The sequence below is a fragment of the Anolis carolinensis genome, chromosome 1 (genome assembly GCF_035594765.1).
Source record: "Anolis carolinensis isolate JA03-04 chromosome 1, rAnoCar3.1.pri, whole genome shotgun sequence".
In the NCBI taxonomy this organism is placed as follows: Eukaryota; Metazoa; Chordata; class Lepidosauria; order Squamata; family Dactyloidae; genus Anolis; species Anolis carolinensis.
In genome coordinates this window covers 145194496-145208148 of record NC_085841.1, presented here as the reverse complement: position 1 = coordinate 145208148, position 13653 = coordinate 145194496, and the positions used below count along the sequence as shown (strand labels likewise).

The following is a 13653-nucleotide window of genomic DNA, read 5'->3' as shown; positions in this document are numbered from 1 at the left end:
TTGGGGCAATTTGCTCAGGCAATGAGCAAAACATCCACAATCCTTTTCAGAAAATAGTTTCTATACGTGAGAATGTGACTGTGTGGTAATTAAAGACATTGGCAGATATAAAAATGGCACTAAAGTATAAAGCCAATTGGCAATTATTAATTAAATGAAAAAGTTCAGGCTGTTAAAATACTCAGATAAGAATTGGTAGTGTACATTATGTTTATGTTGAGCATCTTTTCAACCATAAGATGCCTTAGGATATGATTATTGTCCAGGTTACTATCTCCAATGGAAATTATTGAAATCAAAATACTGCTGCAGGATAAGAGGTGGCATAAACTCCAAATACATATGTAATATTTTTGTGTGGTGGGAATATTTTGTGGCAGTGAAGCCAATGCCTACATTTGCAACTTTATTTCTAAGAATTCAGGAAGTATAGTCTTGCTCGGTAAAACCAACCTGTGTATACGCTATCTGGAAACTGAAGGCATTTCTCTAGAATAAAATAAGAGATTTCATTAGTGGTTCTGTGGGGAAGGAATGGGAAATCTTTTTTTTTCCGCCAATATTTCACAGAGTGATTAAAGAACATAGAACTGCTTAGTTATTTTGATTTGGATTCATTCTGAGTTGTTAGGAGGCAATTATAGATGTCCCCTTTCCTTTTGACTAGGAATGTAATACCTCTAGGCCAGGGAGTGGAATCTGATTATTCTCCAGATGTTAGACTAAAATTGGCTGTATTACCAAGGGCTGATGAAAATTCCAGCTTGTCCAACAACATCTAACCCAACTCAGCCATGTTCTGTGGACTGGCTTGTTATATTCCCAGGTTTGATGGCTACCTAGCACTCTCCGACAATTGGCAGGTTGCAGCAGGTGGCAAGTGGGATGTTCCTGGTTTGGTGCATCAAAAGTTAATTAGGTCTATATACTATACCTCTGAAAGACATTGGACATACCTTCCTGCCTTTCATGTATGATGTGATTATTCATATCCAATATCCACAGTTGCTGAATTTTGGTTTTAGAAATCTCAGTTTCTGTTAAAATTAGTGGTGTAGTAAATTTTACTGGTCTGTAGATCTTTTGTTTGCCTCTGAAGCCATCCAGGAATCTTAAGACTGCCCCTCCTTAAAATGTGAAAACAACAGAGGTCTAGAATGGGCTGGAAACTGACATCTGCTCTAGAAAAATGAGTAATCTTTTTTTTTGTTTAATAGTCTGGGCTGATGCTGCTAACTGCCAAAGGTTAATTGGTTCAGAAGGGAAGTCTTGAGCAAAATTCTATCATATTCCATATCTGATTGTAACTCCCAAGATCTGTCAGATGACTCTAAACCCTGGAATTTTGTACAGTGTTGGAACAGAGTGAGCCATCCTTCCATGCACAAAGTCACTTCTGATTATTTTTTATTTATTTTATTTGTTTTATATCCTGCCCTCTCTCCCTCGTAAGACAATATCAACTCAAATTACAAACCATCTATATATATACAGTAGAGTCTCACTAATCCAAGCCTCGCTTATCCAAGCCTCTGGATAATCCAAGCCATTTTTGTAGTCAATGTTTCTAATATATCGTGATATTTTGGTGCTAAATTCATAAATACAGTAATTACAACATAACATTACTGCGTATTGAACTACTTTTTCTGTCAAATTTGTTGTATAACATGAAGTTTTGGTGCTTAATTTGTAAAATCATAACCTAATTTGATGTTTAATAGGCTTTTCCTTGATCAGTCCTTATAATCCAAGATATTCGCTTATCCAAGCTTCTGCTGGCCCGTTTAGCTTGGATTAGTGAGACTCTACTGTAAAAGAGCGATGGAATCGCAGCACCGAGCTAAACAACAAAACTAAAGGCCTTCCAACCTTGAAATTTAACAACACAACCCATCATCCAAGTCTCAAGGATGATACAACAAAAGATTATGTCACAAACCTCCACGGGGCCTAAAAAAACCAAAACCCAAAATGCGCCATGTGCGCCTGCACAAAATGGACTCCTCGCGCCCACAGAACAACCTCCACCCCTCCCCTCTACACTTGCCGCCATTTCCTACACTTGCCGGCTTTCCGACCACCCTCCCCGACACACCGCGTGCAATTCACTCACCCAACGGCCCACAACCATTCTTTCTAACTTTTTCCACCCACCCCTCCCCTCAAAGCCCGCTCCTCCACGCTCCCGTTTGCCAGCTGACGCCGCTGACGCCATCTTGCCCCAAACCCCACCACAGACGCTCCTGCGCGCTCCCGATTTCCCGCCCCCAACACTGCTGCCATCTTCCCACAACACCCATCCCATGCGCGTGCACACACACCCCTTCCCTTCGCGCTCACCTTTTCCCGCCGCCGCCACCACCGCCAACTTCCCACCAGGAAAGAACCAGCCACCAAAAACTCCATTCCCCGCCTTCCATCCACAGCGGGAGCGCGGCCACGCCGGGGAAAGCCAGCCACCGGCCCTTCCCTTCCCTTCGCAGGATTCGCCCTCCAAAGCTCCCCCCCCCCCCCGCCGCCACAACCCCAGGAGGAAAAACACCGCTTCTAGCAAGACCAGACCATCCTTCACAGACAAGGGATGGGGGAAAGGCACACACCTCTTTTTGCAATTCTTCCATCCCCCTCCCTCCCTCCGGCCGGACCTGTGCAAAAAAGGGAAGAGCTGGCAGGTGAGCGGGCAGAGGGAGGGAAGACAAAAGAGCCGACAGGGAAAAACAAGTAGCGGCTCTCCTTGAGTTTCACCTCAGTTGCTTCCCAGGTACGCTCTGATGGGCAGCGCCTCGAACCCACTTTTCCTGTCGGCTGGGAGATTTTCCTTTCTGAGGAAAGGATGTGGCATTTGGCAGCCACATCCTGTGCCTGCCATACTATTCAAGCTCTCCTAGGAATTGTGGGAATTTAAGTCCAAAATACCTAGACCGCCCAAGTTTCCTCTTGCCTTATAATTACATTACAGGTAAAATATATACAAAAAAAACCACTTGTCAAACTGGCAAAGCAAGGATCCCCCTACGTATGAAACACCCAGACTACAAGGCCATTCTCTGCTACTCAACCTGGCCAACAAAGGCTACCCCTAGGTAGAAAGTGCCCAAGCTTTAAAGCTACGAGGACATTCATTGCTATTCCAGATAGACAATCAAGGATTCCCCTAGGTATAACACAACCACGCATTGAACCTACAAGGCTATTCAGTGCAATTCAACCAAAGCAACAAAGGATTAATCTTGGTAGAAGGCAGCCAGGCTTTGAAGCACCAATACTGCTCTATACTATTGAAGCCAACCAACTAAAGATTCTTCTAAGTAGCAAGAAGCCAAGCTTTCAAGCAGCGAAGCTATTCATTGCAATTCTAGCAGCAAAAAACAAAAAAACAAACCCTAAAACGCAACTAACCAGGCTTCCAAGCCGCAAGCCTATTCCAGTGTATCCCAGCTCACCAAACAAGGATTGCCATAAGAACATGTCCAGACTTTGAGGCTACAAGGCTATTCACTACTATTCCAACCAGGCCAACAAAAGATTCCCATAACCCACAGCAACGCGTGGCCGGGCACAGCTAGTCACATATATAAAAGTTAAAACAATAATACATGGTAAAACAGTATTAAAACCAACAATAGTTCTCCAGAAGTTTTCCTCATTTGAGCTGTAAAGTGGAGATAGGGATGGGAGCATAATGGCAGTATTTGATGATCTTTTGTAGATCTGTCAGGAAATTGTGATCTGTCTCCTCCATACCCCTAATTTTGAGCAGAGAAAGGGAAGGTAGGTAGTGAGCTGTGGAGAGTCTCAGACATGAAACTGGTGTGGAAAATCACAGGAAGTTTTCTGTCAAATAATGACAGAATAGTTTAGTAACATTTGGAGTAAAGTGGAGAGTGGGTTAGTGAGGACAGTATTTCATTAGTGCAAGAGAAGATGACTACATCGATGACGGTTCAGCAGCAGATGTAAAAGAAAGGGCAAATAGGAATAAGTGACTTTTAACAGTTTTAGCAGATAGATATACGTATACAGAAGCCTGTAGATCTGAGTCATTTGCCTTAAATTGTGAGGGAAAGGAAAAATAGCTGAAGGATGACAGTTGTAGAGCAATAATAGTACATCTTTGCTTTTTTATTTGTGGAAACTCCCCCCCCCCCCCCCCCCCCGTGCAAATCGTATCAAATCTGGCTGTTAAAACGCAATTGGCAAATGTCTCAAGTCAAACTGAGCAAGCAGCTGCAGCTGTTGTAGATCTTCTTTTGTATAACTTCAGATCTGGTTTCGTCCTTTTTTTACAGCTTCATCTTTGTGTAACTTTAACTATAGTTTCATCAAATAGATGTTGTTTGTTTGGGAATATATTCAGTTGTGTAACAGTGTAACTTTTTTTTACTCAAGTCTCAGAAGATATTTAGAGGATCTTAGAATCTTCTGACACTTGAATAGAAAATGCATGGTAACTTGGTGAGGTTTTTTTTTTTTTTTAGGTGAATGCATGCTGAAGTTGGTTTTTTTTTAAAAAGACACACACACACACATACACACCCTCAAATCTAAATCATCCATTGCTGTTATAATTACTGAGCTGAGCTTTATCTGAATCTTGACAACATCCAACTGAGCAAAATGATTTCTGTGTGGGGGACAACTTTAATCTGTCTGAAAATGTGTATGCTGGCAAGCTACTTAGGTCTAGGCTATTTCCAAGTGACAAAATATAATTACTAGTATACGTGAAACTCCTGTCTATCATATGAGAGTTACAACTCCAGTATGACAGCTTCTTTATAGCAATTAATGTTATATGCAGATGCCAACATTTCTTGCAAAGGAAGACACCATGCCTTCCTTATAAATCTGACACTATAGGTATAATTCGCATGAATTAAACATTTCACTGAACAATCTTTCACAGGACTAGTTGCATAAATTTCACTCATCATTAGTTGCCATTAGCTTTACTCAGAGTAAATGTGTGTGGGTGTGTATCTAAAAGTAAAGGCATATTAATGATGTCAGAGAAAGATTTTTGAATGCTTTGGAAGTGAACAAATATAGAAACCGCTTATGTTATCAATAATCTTATGGGCTGCTTTCTTTTATGAATTATTTGTAGAAAATGAATCATGTAAGTTTTTTTTAAAAGTAACAATTAGATCAACCCTTCCTTTTAGTGTATTCTAAATGTACTTATTACAAATATTTTGTTGATTTTTACTTGGATTTTTTTCTAATTATAAAACATGTTAAATATCTCTCCTCCACAAAAATTACATGCTGTGTACAGTCTCTCAGGATGAAAGAGTCAGAATATTAAGTGCAGCACTGTGGGCAGCAGAGCATCATCACATTTCCCTTTTTTGGATAATCTAAAAGCATAAACATTTGGATATCAGCGATTATCCTTGGAATTGTTTTGTTTGTTTCCACTTATAATGTAAATGGAAACAAATAAAACATTTCCAATGGTAGTTTGTCCAATGATACATTATCAATCAAAAACAGGTCATCTAGACTTGCATTTTGAAGGTGCTTTGGGTGTTCCAAATGTGCCATTATTTCCCTTTCCCTTCCTCCTGGGGAGAGGACTTTTGATGTTCTCTCTACTGTGTCATATAGGTTCGATGGATTTGACAGTGAGTGCATGGAAGTGGAAAAGAGATTGATATCAATGATGGGAAAACATTTTCAATCACTCTAGATTTTAGAGGAAATGCTTTTTGAGATACATCGCACAAAGAGGTGCATAGGTTTATTAGACATTTTCCACAAATTCATGCTATTTGATAATCTCTTTTTATTCCTGTGAAACAAACCAATCATCGTGTTTCCCCTACCCCATTTCCAATGTCTGTCTACAATATGACTCCTTATCTATGGAGGATGCATTCCTAGACTTTGCACAGAACGCATGGATAGTAGTGAACCTTATTATATTCAGTGAGACAGACAATGGAGATATTAAGAAAAATATGTACCTTGTGGATAACTGTCACGACCCAGGCTGCAGAGCACCAATAACCAAACACAGAGGCCAGAATCTATCTAATATCTTTATTAAGGAAATATATAAAGTTAATAAAAGCAAGTGTAGGAAATAGTTCAGAAGTAGACCTTTCAGGAAAGGTCAAAATTAGTCCAAAGAAACAATGTCCAATATGAAATATTAAGGTCCAAAGTTGTAATCCAATAACCGAAACACCCACTTTGCCAAGCAAAGTGAGGGGAGATGACAAGGTTCTTAGTCCAAGGAACTTGATGTAAGGCTAGGAAGTAAACTTGATTCTTGGAACACAAGGCTTGATACAAGGCAACAAGGTACGAGAAACAGGGACAAGATCCGTGGTAAATACTTGGCAAGGTCCTGGAAAGCAAGGCAAGGTCCGTGAAGCAAAACAAGGCTGGGAACGTGAACGAAGGCTTGGAAACGGGAACGAAGGCTTGCAAACAGGAACGAAGGCTTGGAAACGGGAGTAGCGCTGTCCACACACAACCTACTCCAGTTGCTGACGAATTGACTCCGCAAAATTCCTTCAGAGCACGGAACCTAAATAGGGTCCCGTTCCCACCAAAGAACACTTCTCTGGGGAACCAGAACCGAAAGTCAATCTCTGTGTCCAGATGCATGACTCCCTAAAGGTTCTCATGAAAGCAGTCTTAATCAGCTGAATGCCTGGCTGCGATTCTCAGGCTTCTGCGATTAGCCTGTTGAACTCCTTTTTGTTGTTGATAATAACTACGGCGAGAAAATGGGGGAGATTTTGACTCAGGGCTTGTTTGGCAGATTTCTGGAAGACAATCCTCCTGCAGGTGCAAGGGCTCCAGTTCTGGCTGGGAAAGTTCCAATTCTGGCTGAAATGGTGGAAAACCCAAGTTTTCCTCTTCATCTGCCACAACAGCGCTAGGAACGGGACTACATGGCCCATGAGTCATCACAATAACTGAATAATTTGAACTGGATAAGTCAAATTGTGAAACTGTAGAATCAGGTCATATTTAATTAAGAGTATATGTCATTGAACACGGACATTTAAAAGGAGTTGTAGTGGGGGAAAGGAAGCAATGCATTCATGATTTATTGAGAATTGGCTAACTTCGATGAAAACAGTGTTTTGACAGGTCTCTTGATATGGTAGTTGAGCCTATTCAAAATAGAATGTTGTGATCAATATATACACTATCAGCCACCAGAATTTTCTAGAAATACAGTAGTAACTTGCTAGTAAGTCTGGTATTAATATATCTACAGGTTTTGGGTCCAGCCCCCAAATGGTGCTCGTTCCTTGACAATTTGACAGAGGAGTTGGAAGAGAACCCAGAGACAACTGTGTATGATGACTATAAATTTGTTACAAGAAAAGACCTTGAAAACTTAGGTAAGTTCTTAGTACAGTAGAGTCTCACTTATCCAACCTAAACGGGCCGGCAGAACGTTGGATAAGCGAATATGTTGGATAATAAGGAGAGATTAAGAAAACACCCATTAAACATCAAAATAGGTTATGATTTTACAAATTAAGCACCAAAACATGTTATACAACAAATTTGACAGAAAAAGTAGTTCAATACGCAGTAATGCTATGTAGTAATTACTGTATTTACAAATTTAGAACCAAAGTATCATGATATATTGAAAACATTGACTACAAAAATGCGTTGGATAATCCAGAATGTTGGATAAGCGAGTGTTGGATAAGTGAGACTCTACTGTACTTCAAATGATACATAAAGCATATATGAAACATTAATACATTTTATGTTTCGATTTGAGCCCCATCTCACAATGTATGAATATCCAAATTTGAAAAAATTCAAAACACTTCTGGGCCCAAACATTTCAGATAAGGGATAGTCAATCTCTATAGGATTAATCCTATATTATATGATAATACATTATATGAATGGCCACAATTCAAGACATAATATGAATATAATTCATTATATATTATGGCCAGGATTCTGTGGTTCTGCTGGGATAGTGCAGCTGCTGGCAGAGACAAAAGTGGAGAATGGATTAAATATGTGTAGCAGAAAATTCCAAGTACCTCCAGCAAGCTACAAATCCCAAGATGCTAGAGAATAAACCCAAAGCCATTAGATATCAAAGTGTTATAACATCAAAGTGTTCTAGAATCATGCTGGAGGACCTATAAAATGTCTAGAGAAGACATATTTCGTCAAACGTTGATAAATGAAACTGGATATTGGTCCCACAGTTACAGGGGTCATACTGTATAGTACTGATTTACTAAACCGAATCTTTAATGTTTCTTGTATCTACTATTTTAATGAAAGATTGCTTGCTCTTTAACATCCTGGTCTCTCTCTGTGTTTCTCCCCTGCCTCCAGGCCTTGCTCATCTTATAGGATCTCCACTTCTTCGAGGATATATGCATGGTTTTTTCATGGACATACGGCTTTATCACAAAGTAAGCTGGGTTAAATAAAATCAGTGACATAAATGTTGACTTCTGAGCAATTCTGATTTTTTTTACACCTAATCCATTTTGTTTCCACAGGTTAAAATGATGGTGAATCCTTTTGCTTATGAGGAATACAGGAGAGAGAAAATTAGACAGAAGATAGAAGAAACAAGGGCACAAAGAGTCCAGCTAAAGGTAAAGGTTACACTTTTCAGGGGAAAAACCCATAAATCCTCCATTACTGCTCCAGAAAGATGAGTGACATCACTCTACAAACTTAATTCTTTTTTCCCCTTTTTTGTGCTTTAAGCTGGTTTCCTTTCTGTCTGAGGCTCTTTAGCCTTGTGTTGGCATTATGCTTTCACCTAAACCATTGCAAGGGGCGGGGGAATGTAGCATGTAAGTAGATTACAGTTGCATTAGAAGAACCAATCATAATGAAGATATGGATCTTTTTCCTATAGGAGACCCTAACTTGACACACAGAAGTCCCATTATGCTGATAATGTGGGAGCCATTACAGTGTGGTTCTTTACCATAATATCTAAAGATTTCAGGTCATGTGGAAGGAACCTGAGTTGAAACCACTTTCCATAGAAAGGCTTGCCATGGACACCTCTACATATCATTTTGTGTTTCTTCTTATGTTAACATTGTAGGACAGCTCCAGATGAGGCACAATGTGGTTTTAAACTGGGTGAACCCTTTTTTAAAGTCAGTGCAATTATTGTTTGTGCTGTGATCTGTGTGATTTCCTAGAAAATATACTGAATATTCAAAGTTTTATGTGGGGAAGTTTGTAAAGTACTGTGTATAAAAACTTAGAGGGATCTGTTTTCCTTCTCATTCCAGAAACTGCCTAAAGTTAATAAAGAACTTGCCCTGAAGTTGATTGAGGAGGGAGAAGAAGAGTCACAAGATGCAAGAAAAAAGAAACAAAAGGTAGAGTATCCTTCCCATGCTTGAACTTGAAGGCAGAACAAGGGCTTCGTAGAAACTCCATCTTCAGTTCTGCCGCCTCTGCTAGCAGTACTAGGGCTTGGAGATTTGAGTACATATTAGGACTCTCCACAAATTAAAATAGGTGTGGGGGTTTCTGGCAATTTTTTTTCACAAATTTCCATGTTTTTGAAATAAACTAGCAGTTCAGCCTACTATAAAGGAAATTCCTATTTTCACTTGACCTCTCTTAGACAAAAGCTTTCTTGTTGTAATCATTGTATTAATACATATTGCATTGCCAGTTTGTTTGTTAGTCATCCATAGCTTCCACATCCATGTATTCAACCAACTGCAGATTGGGAATATTCCCCTCAAAAGAGTCAATTGTAATGCATTTCTAAGCAGAAATTATCTAGATAATTAAGTGCATTGCAACTGAGGTAGACCTTTATTTCATGTAGTCAGGAAAATAAAAGGAGAGAAATTGCATCCCACTATAGCTAGGGTTCTCAAACTTTTTAAACAGAAGGCCAGTTCACAGTCCCTCAGACTGTTGGGAAGCCGGACTTTAGTTTGAAAAATACATGAATGAATTCCTATGCACACCAGACATAACTTATTTGTACTTCCAAAAAAAAAATGAAAGAACAATACAATGTTTAAAATGAAAAACAATTTTAACCAAAATAAACTTACTGGTATTTCAGTAGGAAGTGTGGGCTTGCTTTTGGCTGATGAGAGTGTCACTTTAATTAGAATTGTTGTTGAGTACCTTCAAGTTGTTTCAGACTTAGGACAACTCTAAGTCTAAAGTTTAGGGTGTGGACTGGGTAAATGACCTTGGAGGGATGAATCTGGCCCGGGGACCTTAATTTGGGGACCTCTGCACTATAAATATGTTATATTGGAATAAATAGAGTTCAGGGCTAAGTCAGACTGTTGACTGTGACATCTGGTAAAAGTTAGACAGCATGACTGTAATCTGCAGGGGATGACGCAGTAGCTTGATCATGTGAGCTTTCTGTCCTCAATTCTTCTGGCATTTTAAACTTAGTCTTCCATTTCCACTAAAATAACTGTAAAACAAATTATGACAACAGATTCTTGCCCTTTCCCTGAAGGGCCATCAAGCAGCTGGGGTCAGTATGAGTTTTGCCCAATATTCTTTTTACGTATTTTTAGACCTGCCATTATGGTACAGAAGAATTTTCCTTTCTGGGCAGCTGTACAAACACATTTTGGGGCCAAAATTATTCCCAGGTGTTAGTACTTTTCCAGCAGCAACAGTAGTCCCTTGTTTTTTTCAATAAAAGTAAACTTTATTCAAAGGATTGTTAAAATGTAATCATAATTAAAATAGTGTTTAAAGTTTAACTTGACTCACTTGTGAAAGAGATTTGGTCCACAAGCTGTTAGAAATCCCAATCACCTTTAATTAAAGATGACAATTAGGCGCTGAAGCTGGGCTCTTCTACAAGATTCTGCTTAATTTAATGGAGCCTGTGAGTAATATGTTGTGCTCCAGACCATGTGACAATATCCAGTTTCTCATATGTAACAATACGAAGCAACTATGTAAGGTACTTCCATTTTCCGTAAAGCATGTCAATTGCCATTCCATTTTTAGTAGCTCATAATAAATTCCAAAGAAGTCTGGAAAAATGTTTTACACATTCTTAGATATTAACTTCAAATATCTAGATAATCAGAATATTTCCAGGCCATCCCAGGCATTGGCTTTGTGGCAGTTGATTTTTTTTTTAGGTGGAAGCAGTTGGTGAGTCATCGATGGTAAAAATTCATGTCCTTCTAGTATTTTTTGACCACCTGCATTTTCCTCCCCCCCCCCCCCCCGCTAAGAACTACACCCAGTTTAGAATACATACACTATGTGTGTGATCTGAACAAATTTATGTGGATGCATTGGTACAATACTCTATGACTGTGATGAAACTTCACACTGTGGTTCTGATGCAGCTTTTTTGTGAAACAAGAGTTTAACTTGGAAAAGAACATGGTGATGTAAGTCTCAGACTCAGACTCTGTTCTCTCTCTCCCTTTCTCCCTCTAATACAACTGTGAGGATATTCCATTTTCCTTTTAGTCTTCAGTTTAGTGATAGTTCTGTGTTGTTTCCAAATCCTAAACTGTAGTTAAAATTAAATATGATTTTTAACAAACCAGCTCCAAAATTCTAGTCAAAAGTGGCTTGTTTCAAATAAACTATAGATAGGATTCGCCACAGTTTGTCTGTTACAGAATATATGTTATATGCTAAATTTAAAATGGAATTAAAATTCCAAACTCCTACTTGCAACATTATTGAAAAAGCTGCTGCGAGGTCCAGAGCTGAACGCTAAAAAGTGGGTCATTTTTGTTTTCCTAAATTGTGGTTGGTATGATGTCCAAACTTTCTGGACATTTATACTTGATTAACTTATCTGTTTGATGTTTTCAGATATCATGAAACATTCCAAGTAAATGGAAGAAGGATTTTTTGTAATTGAAGAAATGTAGTCTCTGTGTTGTCAAAATTTTGCATGGCCGAAATCACTGGATTATTGTGAGTTTTCCCGGCTGTATGGCCATACAGCCCGGAAAACTCACAGCAACCCAATGTAGTCTCATAAAATGCCTTCTTGCCCAGCAAACCTTTTTGAAGTTCCTATGCACCTAATAGATTTATTCCCAGTGTTTTATGTTAATTTCTCAATGGTGTGTGTGTGTTTTTGTTTCCTAGAAAATGCCCAACATCCTTAGCGATGATCGCTTTAAAGTTATGTTTGAGAACCCAGATTTCCAGGTGGATGAGAAGAGTGAAGAGTTCAGGCTGCTGAATCCACTTGTGTCTAAAATAAGTGAAAAACGAAGGAAGAAACTACAGCTTTTACAGCAAGAAGAAGCCCTTAGAGAGGTAAAGCTGTGATGTTGGCATTATCTTTCTGTTCCCTCTTATCTCATAAAGGATGATATCTGTGGACAATGAGAGTGGGGAAAGAGGACTTCAGCTCTTTCTCAGCAGCTGAAAACATTGGGGAGAAGGGATGATTTCACCCAAACTGGCTCCCCTGCTGTCTAAGAGAAAATAACTCATCTTGGTCTAGAAACAGTTATAAGGAGACATGATGGGGTTTCCCCCTTGTACCAAAGGAATGTGGAAATTCATTTGGGCCTAATATTTGAAGGTTGGGGGGGGGGGGATTTCAAATAGTTCTGAATGTGAGGTAACTCGTGGAATGCCAGTTCAGTTGCTTGCCCCTTGTTAACAAGAATAGGGCCATAAACTGAGGGCTTGGCACCCATGCTGATACAAAGCTAACCAAGATTGTTCATTTGGAATTAACCAAGCATTTAGCCAACATAACTGAAAGTACAAAATGCTGCAGTGATGAAATGAAAGAGATACTAAAATGCAGATAATGAAACTTAAGCATATACGTTTTTTGTTTAGACACTGGATCTTTGTCTTGGGATACTGGCACTTTGAACCAATTAGCTACTATGAAAGCCAGAGGACTTTTCTCCACATGTCATTGGTCTAACTCATCCACTCTTGGCTTGATTTTCTTAGTTCAGAAGTGGTGAAAGTCTGGCCCATGGGCCATATGTGGTCATTAGTGCTATTTTTGTAGCTCTTGGGCTCCTCAAGCACCCCTGGAGAGCAGGAAATTTCTCCACATTTTTGGGCCTCCTTGGACTATTTTTACCTTGGGAAATATTTTCTTGTCCAATGGAAATTAGTCCATGAGTTGACCTAGTGGAAACCAAGTGTGCTATAACATAGCTAAAGAGTATCCATAACATAGAATGTCTGCTTTAGATGTAAGAGTTCAAAATAATATCTCATAGAATCATAGAGTTGGAGAGATCAAAAGGGACACCCAGTCCAACCCCATTCTGCCACACAGGAAAAGCACAATCAAAGCTCCCTTGACAGATGACCATCCAGCCTCTGCATAAAAACCTTCAGAGAAGGAGATTCTGCCACACTCCAAGCCAGCATATTCCAGGATGTTCCTCCCAATGTTTAGGTGGAATCTTTTTTCCTGAAATTTGAATCCAGTTCTGTGTCCTAGTATCTAGAGCAGGGGTCCTCAAACTTTTAAAGTAGAGGGCCGGTCCACAATCTTTCAGACTGTGGAGGGGCCGAATGATCATTTGAAAAAAAACCCAAACAAATTCCTGTGCACATTGCACATGTCTTCTTTGTAGTGCAAAACAACAACAACAATGAAAAAACAATAAAATATTTAAAAATGAAAACAATTGTAACCAACATAAACCTATCAGGATT

The 13653-nt window shown here is 39.3% G+C and overlaps 1 protein-coding gene across 1 annotated transcript in view; it reads left to right on the top strand.

Annotated features, from left to right (window-relative positions):
* Window positions 1-13653, top strand: part of nol10 (nucleolar protein 10) — a 57484-nt gene that overhangs the window by 32556 nt on the left and 11275 nt on the right. The window contains exons 14-18 of the mRNA XM_003215422.4: window positions 7244-7370; window positions 8344-8423; window positions 8514-8612; window positions 9270-9359; window positions 12100-12273. Of these exons, the coding sequence (XP_003215470.1) occupies window positions 7244-7370; window positions 8344-8423; window positions 8514-8612; window positions 9270-9359; window positions 12100-12273 (570 nt within the window). The remainder of the gene's footprint in view (window positions 1-7243; window positions 7371-8343; window positions 8424-8513; window positions 8613-9269; window positions 9360-12099; window positions 12274-13653) is intronic.